General features: G+C 37.7%; 1 protein-coding gene across 1 annotated transcript; it reads right to left on the bottom strand.

Moving 5' to 3' along the window:
• Positions 1-2,253: 2,253 nt before the first annotated feature.
• On the bottom strand, positions 2,254-3,396 carry LOC107073450 (uncharacterized). The gene is made up of 2 exons (XM_089176385.1): positions 2,975-3,396; positions 2,254-2,869 (listed from the first exon to the last, which is right to left on the bottom strand). The coding sequence occupies exons 1-2, from the start codon at positions 3,394-3,396 to the stop codon at positions 2,254-2,256; spliced, it is 1,038 nt and encodes a 345-aa protein (XP_089032511.1).
• Positions 3,397-17,254: the final 13,858 nt, after the last annotated feature.

Raw genomic sequence — 17,254 nt, 5'->3', positions numbered from 1 at the left:
CTATGGTACAAGATCGCAATCAATAATGTACAGGCGCCGACGAAAGATAAAGAGGACGAAGTAAAAAACGGGTTCTACGATTAGCTCGAACGCGACGTGAATCAGTTGCCGAAAGATTACATGAAAGTAGTCGTGGGGGATTTTAACGTTAAAATCGGTAAAAAAGAGATTTTAGACTAACGATTCGGCCCGAGAGTCTCCACGAGGAAAGTAACGATAACGAAGTAAGGGTAATTAACTTTGCGACTGGAAAAAATCTTATAGTTAAAAGCATGTTTTTTAAACATAAAAATATTCATAAAAAAAGTTGGATTCCTCCAGACGGAAATACGCGTAACCAATTAGATCACATTTTGGCAAATAAACTACGGCACACAAACTTATTTTATGTCTGGTCATACATGAGGGCTGATTGTGACTCGGATCATTTTTTCGATATTTCTAGAATGAGAGAACAGCTTTTCGTTAATAAGACCAATGGGCAGCAGTTAGGAAGTAAACGGATAAACGTGGAAATGATTACCGAGGGAGAAAACTGAACAAAATACGCGGCCGAAGTAACGAAAACACTCGCGTCCACAAAGAAAATTGACGAAAAACAGTGCATCACGAGTCAACTCGTGACCGGTCAGCAACGTACGGCTATAGAAACACAAGTTAACTCGGGACCGGTCAACAAAGTGTTAGGTATTCGTGGAAGGGAATTGGTCGGTGGGCCTTGGAGAGCTCAATGGATAAATGATCAGTCGCCCGGAAAGCGAAAGATCCTAGTTAGAGTCCTGATCCAGCGGTTCAGTTTTTTTCCCGAAACTTACACATATGCAAGGACAGTATCACTTAGCCTAATTGTATTTAGCTCAGAAATCAGGTCGGTAAGTAAAACTTCCTACTCTACCCAAACACAATCGGATTATTTAACCCTTAGAGCTCTATGGACGCATATATTTGCGTTTGGTAAAAATTACCAGAGTGGTCTATCGACGCATATGATTTTGTTAATATTAATGTAAAATAATATAATGTTTTGATAATTTTTTATAATATATTCAGAAAAATCGTTAATTATTAAATATAATTTATTATTAACATCTAGTTAATAATAATAAGCTATTACGTTCCTACAAAACATTTTAGTTAAAAGTATTTCATTTTATTTTCTTCCTGTTTTTCTTATTTTTCTATTTTCAAAGATTATATATTAAATTTTACATTTTTTTTTACTTTTTGACTTTCTTCCTCCCCCCCCCCTCTCTCTTTCTCCAAAAAAAATTTTTTTTAGGAAAAAAAAACGGTTTATTGGAAATTTTTCACGATAACAATTATGTCAAATGATAACAAAAAATATTCTTATTCGTCAATAAAATATTTTATTTCACCCTTTTGATTATTTTTGTATAGGATTATGTTTTTTTTCTTTTTTCTATTCTTTTCTTCATTTAATTTTATTTTTCTTATGCAAATGATGTGACATATTATTATGAACACACAATCGTGATTATTTATTCATACTCTTTCTTTTTTTCTTTTTTCATTTTTTGTCTTATTTTATTTATTTATTTATTTATTTATTTATTTATTTATTTAAATATGCATTGCTACTTCTATATAATAATATTTATTGTTTCTAATTTACAGCTATTGAATTATATTTAATAAAATTATTAAATGTGCGTTACTCAAAACATGTAAGTATATACTACAAATAAAATAATAAACCATAAACTAATAATACAATATTATTCCTTGAGTAACAATATATATTTAGCATTACATATTATTTTAATCTTTTACTATTGATATGTAATTTATTATTTTCTACAAAATTTAAACATAAATTAAATATTTCTTTTCGTTTTCTTTCACATTTTTTTTTTTTTGTCAAAGTTGACAAAGATAAAATATATCTTATGGATAAAATATTTTAATACTATTTTAGAGTTGTTCTATGAAAAAAATTTAATCGTGCAAATAATATTTCTTTTGCAAAAAAATAAAAGTAGTTACAAAAAAAGATAATAATAATTTAACTTTGTCTTTTCTTTTCAATTATTTTTATTTTATTTTTTTTTTTTATTATGAAAATAATAATAATAAAAATTTAATAATAAAAACATATATATATAAATTTTTTTGCATATAATAAAAAAAAAGAAAGGACAAAGAAATGAATATATTTTTTTTTTATCTTGAGGTTTGTATACCCGGGCGCTCAGTCTCTGGACCATTGTGCCCGGGCCCCTTGCTGGGAAAAACCTATGTCCATAGCGGTCCCGCGGGCAGCCCCGACTCCCTTGCAAAGCGCAGGAGTCTGGCCGCCCCTGAGCCCACTAGGTCGAAGTTGTTGTCGCTGGTCCCAAGGACATCATTTCTAACGTCCGCGAGCCCAACGCATTGAGTTATGAGATGGAGAGGGGTATCCTCTCCTTCGCCACACCTGCCGCAGACCGAGTCTTGTGCAAGGCCCAGTCGCGTAAGGTGCTTTCTAAGGTGCCAGTGCCCGGTGACCAATCCTACCACCAGCCTCAATTGAGCTCGATCCAGGTTGATCAGCTCGGTACCTAGCTCCTCCGAAGGCCCTGAAAACAGAGCCTTCGTTTGCCTCATGCCAGGGCCTTGCACCCAGAAATCCCTGAAACGGTCCGTAGCCCACTTCTTAGATCTCCACCATATGAGCCCCTCTGACACGCTGATGTGGCATTGGCTTGCCAGATCGTGCCGTGAAGCTCCATGTCTGGCAAGCTCGTGCGCCCTTTCGTTGCCCTGAAAGCCACTGTGACCCGGCACCCAGAGCAACCTTACTCTGTTGATACTGCCTAGCCGTGTCAACAAGTCGACACAGTCCTTCACCAGCCCTGACTTGACCACGGTGCTGTGTATAAGTCAGAGCGCAGTGTGGCTGTCACTACAAATGTAGATATGTTTGCCATAGTATTCCCTTTCGAGGATACTGTGGGCGCAGGCCCAAATGGCAAACAGCTCTGTCTGAAGAACAGAGGCGATACCGGTTAGGGTATAGGACAATTCGGTTCTAGGATCTCCAGACCAGACCACTGCTCCCTCATTAGAACCCGCTTTAGCCCGATCTGTATACCAGACGGGCCCTGCTGGTGCCAATAAATGATTTGGGTCCTCTGCCCATGACTGTCTATCTGGGAAGAAGACCTCGTAGTTGTACTGGAAATGGTACTCCTTTGGGCACCAGTCACCCTCAAGACGGTTGACTTCCTTGAAGTCTTCCGTTCTTGAAAAGATCGATGCGTGCCCGTAGGAGGCCCGTCTCCAGCTCCCACTAACTAGCAGCCTAAAGGCTGCGCTTCTGGCTCTTTCCTCCGCTGCAATGTGCGGAGGTAAGATGTTGAGCAGAGCCCCTAGAGCCAGGGTCGGGGTAGTGCGCATTGCGCCCTTAATTCCCAGCCCTGTTAGCCTGTAGACCCTGTCTAACGCTTTCCTGTTTTGAGCCCGCTCGACGCCAGGCCACCAAACTAGAGAGGCGTACGTCAGTTAAGGGACCAGTATGGCGGTGTAAATCCACCTGTAAACCATCCGTGGTTTTAACCCCCACGTCTTACCAAACATCTTCTTGCAGGCCCAGAAGGTATTAAAAGCCTTCCTGGCCTGGTTGTCGATGTGGCATTTCCAACTGAGCTTGCTATCTAGCGTAACCCCCAATTAGCAAACTTCCCGGGAAAACGTCAGCTCAGTTCCAAATATTGAGGAAGGCCTTATATTGAAAAGCCTCTTCCTTGTAAAAAGCACCATCTTAGTCTTATTCGGGTTCACCCTCAAAGACTTTGACGTGCACCAATCCTGAGCGATGTCGAGCGCTCTTTGCATCTTGCTCGACAACGTGGCCGGGTGATTGCCGGTGACCGCTATGCAGATGTCATCGGCAAACCCAACCGTTTTAACCGCAAGCTTCCCGAGCCTGCTCAGGAGCCCATCAACAACCATGAGCCACATCAGCGGGGAGGTCACTCTACCCCGAGGGCACCCTCTGCCGACGTGCGCCCTGATGTCCGTCCCGCTGCGACTAGCAGTGATAACTCGTGAGCGGAGCATGAAGTCCATCCACTAGACGATAGTGTCGTCGATGTGGAAATCCCTCGCTGCTCCGCATATAGCTTCGAAGGAGGTGTTATCTAACGCCCCTCGACGTTTAAGAAGACACATAACGTGGCTTCTTTTCTGTCGAGGGCACCTTGTATCTCGCGAACGAGGCCATGAAGAGCAATCTCGACAGACTTACCTGCTTGGTAAGCGTGCTGTGATTGCTGCACCGGTAATGTCGCCAGCGCTTTATCCCTTATGAACCTATCAACGAGTCTTTCCAGCGTTTTCAGCAGGAAAGACGTCAAGCTGATAGGCCTAAAAGCCTTGACTTGGTCATATCTGTCTTTTTCCGTTTTTGGGATAAAGACTATTTTGTGCTCCCGCCATGGCTTAGGTACGTATCTCAAGGCAAGATACGCTCTAAAGACACGGATCAGATGCTTGACTAGCCAATCCCCTACATTTTAAAGAAGAGAGAGGGGAAGAGCCCGTCAGGCCCCGGGCTCTTGTACCCGTCGAACGAGTCCAGAGCCCAGCGAATCCTGTCATACGTTACCACTGCAGCAGCAGTGGTCCAGTCACCGGGTCTCGTGGCGCGGAGCTCCCCCTGAGTCAGGGGGTTTTCTCGACCTGGCCGGATCCCGGGAAGTGTACCTCAAATAGGTGGACAAAGATGTCCTCGTGTTTCTCAAGCTGCTCCCCGTTCGGAAGAGAGAGTCTACCAAGGCTTGGTTGTGGGCCATCGGCGAGGACTCTGCGACGTTTAGCTACTAGAGGAAGGGCCTCAACATCGGAGCAGAATTTTCCCCAGGCCACGCATTTGGATTTTTTGATGAGCTTCTTATAGGCCCTCTGCTCGTTCCTATAATTAGCCCAATCTTCAGAGCTGTTTGAATTTAAGGCTCTATTTAGGAGGCGGCGAGAACTCGAGCGCAGTGAGCTCAACTCCTTGCTCCACCATGCTACTCTTGTCCTGCCCCCCGTGTCCTGAGAGGGGCAAGCAGCTTCGAAGGCCTGAGTGATGGAAGAGAAGAGTAGGCTCACCCGTTCCTCAATCAGACCCTTAGTTCTTAGCCCTCCGCTTATATCCCTGGGCCTGCCTTCTAGGTCCCTCTTGTAGAGAGCCCAGTCAGCGGCTCTTGGGTCTCGGTAGGTCCTGAGAACGTGCTGTTCCGTCTCAGTCCTGAGCTTGAGGAGGATGCGGCGGTGATCCGAGAGTGAAACCTCATCGTCCACTCGCCACTCCTCCAGCCAATGAGCCACTCTAGGGGTGCCCAGTGTTGAGTCAATCACCTCTTGTCTCCTTGAGGTGACAAGGGGTTGGTCTGGATCCCCTGTTGAGGATCTCCAGATTCGACGACGAGAGGTATTCCAGCAAAGCCGTCCCTCTCATATTTGTATGTGAGCTGTCCCATGTGACGTGGTGCTTGTTAGCGTCCACTCGATCACAAGGTCCAGCCCTTCTCTGCGGCAGTGTTCCACTACAGCCCTCAGTTCCTCTGTAGGCAGATGTTCGGCTGAGTCGTAGGAGAAGTATGCTGAGCAAACGATAAGGTCAGTCAGCCCACCTCCCAACATCAACATAACCGAGGCCACCGCAAGGTCCCTGCTGCAGAATCTGCTTAGCTTCAGGGCGTGGTGCCTTTTGAAAACAAAGACACACGCCCTTGGGCCGGGTTACGCATGGGTCATAAACCAATGTTCCCATGCTGCGATCGATCCCTTTAACAAGTCCCCCATAGATCCAGGGTTCCTGTATAAGGGATATGTCTGTCTGATCCACTGCTCGGTTCTGGCTGAGAACACCCGAGGCCGCTATGCAGTGTTGCGGATTGATTTGAGAGAGTTGGAGGCACGCTAGCCCCCTAGGTGATAGCGTGTGCGCCCTTCTTCCTCTGTTTTGGATTAGGGAGTGGGAAGGGGAGGGGGGAGAAGGAATGTAAGAGGGGGACGGGATAGGTACTGGAGGGGGTGTGGAATAGGGAAGAGGACAACAGGTCACGCTACCGGCCATCGTCCTCAATCCCCTGTCTCCCAACTGCCTTCGGGGCCTCTATGGTCCCCGGGGACGTTGTGGACGGCCCCGTTAGGGACCCAGCAATGGTCCGTTGGACACCACGCCTGGTCTCCTCACGGGTGGTCTTGACCAAGGCGATGACCTTGGGTGGTCTACCTCTGGCCCTCGCCCCGCCCTCCGTATTTCCGTCGGATTGAGCCCTTGCCCCCGCATCCTTTGCGTTAGTAGGCGCTTGTGACGCGTTAGTAGGTTCCCGCTCCTTCGGCGTCAGCCTTGGGACGGCTTTTTGCGTAGCGGTGGTCCCTGTAGTCGCAGTCGACTTCACTGGGCCCCCCTCTGTGCGACCGCTCCTGGATCACTCTTTGTTTCCCCAGGAGCAGGTGCTCGTCCCCCGCCTTCGCTCCGACCGGGGCTTCGTAAAAACGGGCCTTGCTTATACCGAAGTGAGGGGCGAGCTTACGCTTCTTCAATTGGTCTAATGAGGCCGCATCCACACCTAATACCGCGTGGACTTTGTCCTGGACAGCCCTTCGACTCCACACCCTCCACAAGGAGACTTAGAGTCCCGCGTTCTGCCTCTGGAGTCTCTTGAAGATGGTCGGCATGTCTTCGTCCGTGTCGGGGAACACGGCCGTCATCCTCTTCAGCCTCGGGAGGTATTCCCTATCAAGTACCTGGTGTTGAGCTCCCTCCCATGGTTTAAGGCCCGGCACTTTAGCTTTAAGCCATGCCTTTGCCTTGTCGTCCGAGCAGGTTATCCAAAGAACTCCCTACTCGTAACGGGTCCTCTCGAAGCACGGGACTACCTGATCCGTTTGGATCGAGTCCAGCGCCCTGATGAGTGCCCGCACTAGTAGTACACCCTGCTCCTGGCCGAGTGTCACTTCGGGGAAATCAACCGGCGCAATTGCCAGCCTCATATCCCTAGCCACAGCATCTGCGTAGTTGGTAGGACTTGTGATGATCCTACTCTTCTTGTTTACCGCAGACCTTTCCGGCGGGGTGCTGTCCGAAGGTCTTGGCCTTTTGGTAGGGCTCTGACCATCGGCTGCCACCTTCTCCTCATCCTCGCGATGCGGCTCTGGGGTTTGACCCAGCAAAGCCAATCTGGCTTTGCGTGCCTTTTTCTTTGCAGCCCTGCTCCTGTGTTTCTTCTTCTTTGTTGTATTGGGCGATGAGTCCGTGGGTCCGGCTTTCGCCGATTCCTCATCCCCAGCGCTCGAGAACAAATTTATGGCGACTGGAGTGGGTTCCTCTTGCGAAGTCCCCACGCCAGCTTGTGTTTTTGTTTGAGTATTTTTGTCGGAATCCATAAGAATCCCACGAGTAGTCAGGAAATAAGCGGACCGTCACCACAGAGCCTGTTGCGGTTATAAGGCAAGATACAATGGGGGGTTGCCCGGTACCCCTAAAGCATCGTTTGCGACAGTTAACCCAAGTGCCATCTAGCCATCGGCACGATTGCTTCCACCTTAACATGGAGAGTGGTCCGCGGCGTGGCCTTCGGTCCCCTAGGCCGATTTTTACGTCAGCTGAGTCCCTTATAACCTGCGCTATCCCGAGGATCTTTTGGCCCTCGTGCTCGGGGTCGGAGTCGCCAATGACGCTCCGTTCCCCGCCACGAGAAACCAGCTTCCCCCTGGACATCCTTCTATCCGCCACCTGAAGGCGCGCCCGGTTGGCCTCACCCATGCCCCTGGACCTCTACATGAGGCCTGGTGAGCCCGGGTTTTATGCACATTAAAATAACAATTTTTAAACAATCATTCCACTATAACGTCGACCGATAAGTCAGTACTGGAAGAACGCAATGTCAGTATTATCGACATTTACTTATCGACTAACCTAGTTACCGACCGACACTGTCGGTAATGCAGATTCCTCTATGAACGACAATAGATTCTTAATGCTCTACGTTACCCATTCTACAAAATGCAACTTATCGATGGTCGTTCATAGGAAATACAGAATTATCTTCACAACAACAAAAATTATAATAATGAAAAGAAAAGAATAATTACAAAATATTTAAGTATATAATAAGAAACTAAAGCAAAGTACATTAACGTGGACAAAGTTATCGATTATAATTGACTTAATAACTAATGTACGTACAAAGTATCAATTTTTATACTAAAAACAAACAGTAGGAGATATATATATATATATAAATTTATCTCACAAGGATTAACATAGTACTTATAGAAACTATTTTCACGCAAAATTATACGAACTAAAGCTTAACAAATTACTTTTACGCAAAATTAAACAAATTGGTAATATTCAATTATGGCAAATGTTACAAAATTTCAAATTTCCTTATGTAGTCCATGAAATTCGAAAATAGAGGTCACTAGACGTGACACCACCCCCTTAAAAAGAAGAACCAGAGGAATTATTCCCGTGGTCTTCTTGACGAACGAAACTCCTGAAGGATTGCGTCATCCACGTGAAACTGAATTCGCTTACCAGGCATGTTGTCCGTCTGGCAGCTTCTCGAATTCAATGTTGGTTGGGTGGCACTGGAAACGCCGCCTGAAGATTCTGCCGATTCCGTGTGCACCGTCTGGAGTTCAGCTCCACCATCCAAATCATCAGTGGGGCAAGTGTTCTTCTTGTAAATTATATAATTTTATTATATAATTCTAAGATAAAATCACCTTTCTTGAAGCGTTTATACCACACACAACATGCACTTAAGAATATAATATCCTATGTATATATATACATATATTACCAGGAGGTATAGAACTTTGGTCCTCCTCTGTTTCTTTAAAATTGATTTTAAATTCCTGACTGCATAAGATTTTTATAACTGTTTATCGACTTATTCTAACTTTTGCTGCCATCTGTGCCTGAGTAATAAGCTGGTTTTCTAACCTTAAACGCACTAAGTCTTCAATTACCCGTTCTTTATTTAGTCGTTTAATAGTAGGTCTGTTTAAGTTAAAATCACCGCTCCTGAAGCGTCTAAAATTTTCTTTACAAGTACTTTAACATATAATATCCTCGCCATAAGCGTGTACGAGCATTCGATGAGCCTTAGCAGGGTATGAATTACTATTAAAATAGTAAAGTAACACCTTCCGCAAATGACGCATTGTTGGCTTATTAACTGACATTTCTAATTTGAAATAACTATACGGTGTAACCACAAATAATCAACTGATACTACCAAGTTATCTTCACAAAATGTGAAAGAGTATTCCAAGCTGTCTTATTTATATGTATTTGACGTCTACTTGTCGCTAATGCCATCTACAGAAAAGCTATATATATGTAGGAGAGTTTTAAGTGTAGCAGAGGTAGACAAAAGCTAGTATTCAGTCCTTTCTGTAGATCTCATTTTATTTGAAAAAGAGAAATCTATCCAGATTAAAAGAAAAGATTAGGTGGGCCATAAAACCATAAACGAACCTTGAGGGTTATTAGGATATTGGTGTAATAAAAAACCATGTGTGCAGTGTAGGGACCCTTTGAAGAATTTCCGATATGCGATGCCATAAAAAGGTGTAACATTCCGATGTGCTAGATTAAGTTTCTATATGCATAGTTCCCACTACCGAAAACCATAGGCTGTACCTGTCGGTGGACTATGGGGTGGATCCTTATGCTATTGGTCAGTAAGATTTGTAAACTTCTTCCCTCTCAAAAAGGGGTGTAGGTAATTTCTGATATAAAAGACATGGAAAGGAATAAGAAAGCGTAGTCTCGGTGGTAGAAGTAAGGGAGTCTCAGTCGTAGAAGTAATGTAGTCTCAGTCGTAGAAGTAGAACAGTAGCAGTCGTAGCCGTAGTTAGATATCAATTGTAACAGTCGTAAGAATTCAGTCGCTCATCTAAGTTGTAACCGTAAGATTGTGAAACTAATATTGTACCTTTTCTAATACCTGTTTTAAATAAATCTTATTAGTAGGATTAAACTGGGTGTATGTTCACCTCGCACCTCTCACCCTAAATAAATTAATCCCTACATATATGTCTACACAAAATATATTATTATTATATTTAATATAGAGTTCACGTAAAGTCTAACAGCACCTAGCGTCGGCCACTCATATATGGACCGTTTCTTTTGAAAGATGTGTAAGTCGACTTTCTCTTGTTACAAGAAAATTAAAATTTAGTATATCTGCTCATTAAAAAATTTAGGCAAATTATATGAAGCTTGCTAATATTTCTACAAATTTATCAATATTTTATTTAATTATATAAATTTGTTTTAGATGAATTTTACTAAACGAAAGTATATTTATGGGCTGCAAATAAACTTAAAAAACTTTGTAAATGAAACAATTGTAAATATTGTTTAATTTTAATATTGAAAAATCAAATATTACATTTAAAATATGTTTTATATTAATCCTTTACAAATAATGACAAGTTATAAAATAGAAATATTACTTTTTATTTTAGACGTTATATACATTGTTAAAATTGCAACATATTGGTAGTATCTACTTATGCTCTATATATGAGAGTTTTTTGAAATATTTATGATACACAGAAGGTATTTAAGTTAATAACTACTTGATATCTTTATATTTTCTATAACTAATAGGTCTGATATCATGGTACATAGACGCGAGAACTATGTTTTCAAATTTTATCGATTTTTCAAGACGATTATGTAATTTATAGTTTTTATTTCTTTGTCTTTCATCGATGTTTTATATAAAATAGTGTACGGTGCACTTTTAAGAAACCTTATCCAACAAACTTGACATCAATTAATCATTTCTTCAATAATGTTTCTTCTTATCTGTTTTTTGATTGCGTTTTGAAAATTTTTTTTGAAATGAAATTTTCTCGTTATATTTCACGTTAAATGAATTTATTATGTTTTTTATATTGTTTTATTACATCATAATAATCGTGTGATTTATATGGGAAATCCTTTTTCTCTTTTTTTTTCTTATTTTACTATAAAAATGGGACTAAGACTTCTTCTAAAATATACTGTCCAGATCTTAAAAAATAATAATCAAAAACGGATAAAATGTGTTGTAAAGGATCATAGGATCCAGTTTATAAGTGACGCTCACGACAACATCAGGAGCGGTCGAATTCTGTATTCAGCAGGAAAGCACTGCATCGTCTAAGATTCAGGTAAGTGTTACAGCTACATTTCTGTGCTTGGGTCAATGTGATACTTATTCATTTATAAGAAGCCCCATTATAATACGTTATATATGGATTGTTCGTTTATTTTCAAGATAGATTTTGTATATATTACGAATTTTCGATATTATCATGTCTCCTAGTACGAAACAGAAATAGTCCCTTAACGATTTTCAGTGAGACCTACATTAAAATTAGCAACAGAAAAAAAAAAAGACAAATATTTTTGTATACACAGTGAGCCACAGAATCATTCTATATATCATTGTTTATAAACAATAATTGATTTACAATGTTTTCAAATTCATATCATCTCATTACACAGAAAGTTTATTTTAAGATTATTTATTAATTTAATGAATAGATAAAGATCAATTTTATTACTTTCAATGAAAAAAATATTTCATTCTAAAAGAAATATATTATTTTAGATAAATTATTTCAAAAAAAATAAATCCCGTATATTGTATCATTTGTAATCAGTAAATCAAATATAAAATGAATTCTTAGAAACGAATATTCTTAAATCAATATTATTTGTAATACCAAGTAACTGCTTATATAATATTATATACAGAGGGAATAAATCATAAATATGCTTTGACAAAGATCTTAAAAGTTTCAAAAAATGTTTTAAACAAACAAAAAAATAAATCTTTTATATAAATTTTTCTTATTTTAAATTGACCGTTGCTCTAAAGTTTAAAAAAAAAATAACATTTACATTATATAAATATGTACATATATATATATATATATATAATGTAAGTGTTATTTTTCCAATCGTTAAACTTAATTTCTTAAATTTTACAATTTTTCCACAATAATAAATAAAAGAAAAAATTATAAATAAATAGATATATATACATGTATTACTTTTAGGTAAAGAACGTTGCTCCTCCCTTTTTTTTTATTTTTTTTTCTATTCCGAATAGCTTCCCATGCTTACAACTTCAGATATGCTCATTCCATGTTCATTTGCTCTCTTGTCTGGAGTTATAGGCGGGATTTCATCTAAAATGTTCAGTGATTCTTCCTCTCTTCAATTCTTTACTTGGTGTTCTTGAAATAAGTCTTTCTAAATTAGAATTATCTTTCTTGAAGCGTTTACACCACACACAACATGTAATTAAGGATATAATATCTATTCTATGTATATATATATATATATAAATTAAATATCATTTTTCTAATCTTTTAATTTCATTTTTTGATTTTTAAAATTAAAAAAAAAAAAAGAAGAGAAATTAAAATATATATATATATATATATATATATATATATATACATTATATAAATGTAATATTCAATATATTATATTACTTTTAGGCATAGAACTTGACTCAAGCCCTTTTTCATTTAATTTGTTTTGTTTTTCCACACTGTTTATGGGTCCTTCAGCTTCAGATATTCCATGTTCCTTGCCTATTTTATGTTCACTTGCTCTCTCGTCTAGAGTTATAGGCGGGATTTCATCCAGAGTGTTCAGTGATTCTTCCTCTTCCAATTCTCTATGTTGTCTTTTTAAAGAAGTTCTTTCTAAGTTAAAATAAACCGACTTATAGCTTTTATATTATCTAGAAAAATTACATAAGGATTTCATATCCTATATATATATATATATATATATATTAGGGTGGGTCAAAAAAAATTAATGATTTTTTTTCTACAAGACACACTGAAAAATTGGTTTCTGAAAATCGGATGACGAATATTTTTTAAGCGCTTAACTTAATCGCCAAAAAATAATAAACCATTTTTATAGAGCAGTTAATTTCCTACAAAAATTTTTATTGCGCTTTATATAATACTCATTTATTGTCGAGATACAAAATTCATAAACAAAAATGAAATTTGTCTTATTATAATTAAACCTAAATCTTCAATATCATTCAAATGGTGAGATTTACGGAAAAATAATAAGATATTTTTTTTTGTACAGCATTAAATTTCCTACAAGATTCCATTAAAACATTTTTCTGTACAATTATTTAATGATAAGGTATGAATTTTAATCTATTGGACTGAGAAAAAAATAAAAATCTGCGATGCAGAGGACCTTCCTATTAAAATTAAGAGCTCATATGTGGTGAGAAATTTTTTAAGCTTTCTAGCAACTAATTTTTCAGTGTGTCTTGTAAAAAAAAAATAATTGATATTTTTGACACACCCTAATTTATATATATATATATATATAAAATAAATTTAATTTCTTTAATTTTTCAAATTTTTCCGAAAAATAAATAGAAGACAAAATATATATATTGTATTTTATTAAAATTTTATATATTACCAGGAGGTATAGAACTTTGGTCCTGCTGTAGTTTTTTTAACTCGTTTTTTATATGCCTGACTTCTTAAGCATTTTGAAACTAGAGTTTTGCTTATTCCCACTTTTGCTGCCATCTCTGCTTGAGACATACCCGGGTCTTCAAGTCTCAAACGCACTAATTCTTTAATCATCAGTTCTCTAATATATCTCCGTCTTGATGTAGTAAATTCTAAGATAAAATCACCTTTCTTGAAGCGTTTATACAACACACAACATTTACTTAAGGATATAATATACTATGTATATGCATAAATATATTATATTCAATATCATTTTCCAATCGTAAAATATCATTTCTTAAATTTTACAATCTTTTCCGAGATATAAATAGAAGACGAAATATATATATATTGTATTTTATTAAAATTTTATATATTACCAGTAGGTATAGGATTTTGGTCCTGCTGTAGTTTTTTTAACTCGTTTTGATATTCCTGACTTCTTAAGCATTTTGAAACTTCAGATTGGCTTATTCCCACTTTTGCTGACATCTCTGCTTGAGTCATATTCGGGTCTTCAAGTCTCAAACGCACTAATTCTTCAATTTTCTGTTCTCTATTATATCTCCGTCTTGGTGTAGTAAATTCTAAGATAAAATAACCTTTCTTGAAGCGTTTATACAACACACAACATGTACTTAAGAATATAATATCCTATGTATATATATATATATATATATATATATATACATATATTACCGTTAGGAATAGAACTTTGGTCCTGCACTTTTTCTTTTAATTCGATTGGTATGTTCAGACTGTTTACGCTTTTTGCAGCTGTAGGTTGACTCTCCCTCAGTATTTTTGCTAACTCATCTTCACTCATACAAGGATTTTCAGGAATCAAGCGCACCAAATTCTTTTCTTCTAATTGTCCATGTTGCCGTATTGTAGTAGGTATTTCTAAGTTAAAATTGCCATTTTTTAAACGTTTACACTACAAACAACATGCACTTAAGGACTTAATGTTTTATATAAATATGTATATATGGGACGAGCGAATTCATTTCAAACTTATTGGCATTCGTGAGAATAATTGGTCGGTGGGCCCTGGATAGCTCAAATGGTTAAAAGTGCAGTCGCCCGGAATGCGAAAAGATCCGTGGTTCGAGTCTCGGTCCAGACGGGTCAGCGGTCCCATTTTTTTCACGAATCCCATATATATATTAATGATATATTATTTTCCAATCGTTAAATTACATTTCATAAATTTTACAATTTTTTCAAAAAATAAATAGAAAAAAATATATATATATATATATATTTTGTTATATTAAAATTTAATATATATATTACCAAGAGGTTCACAACATTTCTCCGGCTCATTTTCTTTTAAATTGTTTTGTTTTTCCACACAGTTTATGGGTCCTTCAGCTTCACATATGCTTATTCCATGTTCATTTGCTCTCTCGTCTGGAGTCTTACGAAACATATCATTCAGAATATTCTGTAATTCTTCCTCTTCCAGTTCTTCACTAGGAGATCTTGAAATACGTCTTTCTAAATTTGAATTATCTTTCTTGAAGCGTTTGCACCACACACAACATGTACTTAAGAATATAATATCCTAGGTGTATATATATATACATAACATATATTACCGTTAGGAATAGAACTTTGTTCCTGCACTTTTTCTTTTAATTCGATTGGTATGTTCAGACTGTTTACGCTTTTTGCAGCTGTAGGTTGACTCTCCCTCAGTTGTTTTGCTAACTCATCTTCACTCATACAAGGATTTTCAGGAATCAAGCGCACCAAATTCTTTTCTTCTAATTCTCCATGTTGCCGTATTGTAGTAGGTATTTCTAAGTTAAAATTGTTATTTTTTAAACGTTTACACTACAAACAACATGCACTTAAGGACTTAATGTTTTATATAAATATGTATATATGGGACGAGCGAATTCATTTCAAACTTATTGGGCATTCGTGAGAAGAATTGGTCGGTGGGCCCTGGATAGCTCAAATGGTTAAAAGAGCAGTCGCCCGGAATGCAAAAGATCCGTTTTTCGAGTCTCGGTCCAGACGGGTCAGCGGTCCCATTTTTTTCACGAATCCCATATATATATTAATGATATATTATTTTCCAATCGTTAAATTACATTTCATAAATTTTACAATTTTTTCAAAAAAATATATAGAAAAAAATATATATATATATATTTTGTTATATTAAAATTTAATATATATATTACCAAGAGGTTCACAACATTTCTCCGGCTCATTTTCTTTTAAATTGTTTTGTTTTTCCACACAGTTTATGGGTCCTTCAGCTTCACATATGCTTATTCCATGTTCATTTGCTCTATCGTCTGAAGTCTCACGAAACATAAAATTCAGAATATTCTGTAATTCTTCCTCTTCCAATTCTTCACTAGGTGATCTTGAAATACGTCTTTCTAAATTTGAATTATCTTTCTTGAAGCGTTTGCACCACACACAACATGTACTTAAGAATATAATATCCTAGGTGTATATATTTATATATATAACATATATTACCGTTAGGAATAGAACTTCGGTCCTGCACTTTTTCTTTTAATTCGATTGGTATGTTCAGACTGTTTACGCCTTTTGCAGCTGTAGGTTGACTCTCCCTCAGTTGTTTAGCTAACTCATCTTCACTCATAAAAGGATTTTCAGGAATCAAGCGCACCAAATTCTTTTCTTCTAATTCTCCATGTTGTCGTATTGTAGTAGGTATTTCTAAGTTAAAATTGCCATTTGTTAAACGTTTACACTACAAACATTATGCACTTAAGGACTTAATGTTTTATATAAATATGTATATATGGGACGAGCGAATTCATTTCAAACTTATTGGGCATTCGTGAGAAAAATTGGTCGGTAGGCCCTGGATAGCTCAAATGGTTAAAAGAGCAGTCGCCCGAAATGTGAAAGATCCGTGGTTCGAGTCTCGGTCCAGACGGGACAGCGGTCCAATTTTTTTCACGAATCCCATATATATATTAATGATATATTATTTTCCAATCGTTAAATTACATTTCATAAATTTTACAATTTTTTCAAAAAAATAAATAGAAAAAAATATATATATATATATTTTGTTATATTAAAATTTAATATATATATTACCAAGAGGTTTACAACATTTCTCCGGCTCATTTTCTTTTAAATTGTTTTGTTTTTCCACACAGTTTATGGGTCCTTCAGCTTCACATATGCTTATTCCATGTTCATTTGCTCTATCGTCTGAAGTCTCACGAAACATAAAATTCAGAATATTCTGTAATTCTTCCTCTTCCAATTCTTCACTAGGTGATCTTGAAATACGTCTTTCTAAATTTGAATTATCTTTCTTGAAGCGTTTGCACCACACACAACATGTACTTAAGAATATAATATCCTAGGTGTATATATATATACATAACATATATTACCGTTAGGAATAGAACTTTGGTCCTGCACTTTTTCTTTTAATTCGATTGGCATGTTCAGACTGTTTACGCCTTTTGCAGCTGTAGGTTGACTCTCCCTCAGTTGTTTTGCTAACTCATCTTCACTCATACAAGGATTTTCAGGAATCAAGCGCACAAAATTCTTATCTTCTAATTCTCTATGTTGTCGTATTGAAGTAGGTATTTCTAAGTTAAAATTGCCATTTTTTAAACGTTTACACTACAAACAACATGCACTTAAGGACTTAATGTTTTATATAAATATGTATATATGGGACGAGCGAATTCATTTCAAACTTATTGGGCATTCGTGAGAA

This window comes from Polistes dominula, unplaced genomic scaffold (assembly GCF_049000335.1).
Source record: "Polistes dominula isolate Pdom_NZ unplaced genomic scaffold, Pdom_raw_medaka contig_418, whole genome shotgun sequence".
Taxonomy (NCBI): Eukaryota; Metazoa; Arthropoda; class Insecta; order Hymenoptera; family Vespidae; genus Polistes; species Polistes dominula.
The sequence above is the reverse complement of the archived record's forward strand: the minus strand, read 5'-3'. Positions and strand labels throughout refer to the sequence as shown.

Bases quoted from the DNA above. Each gene is read 5' to 3' on its own strand.
- LOC107073450 (XM_089176385.1), bottom strand. From the start codon at position 3,396: ATGCGCACTACCCCGACCCTGGCTCTAGGGGCTCTGCTCAACATCTTA. The intron at 2,870-2,974 runs GTTTGCCATTTG...ACTTATACACAG, and splicing joins TCTGTTCTTCAGACAGAGCT to CACCGTGGTCAAGTCAGGGC.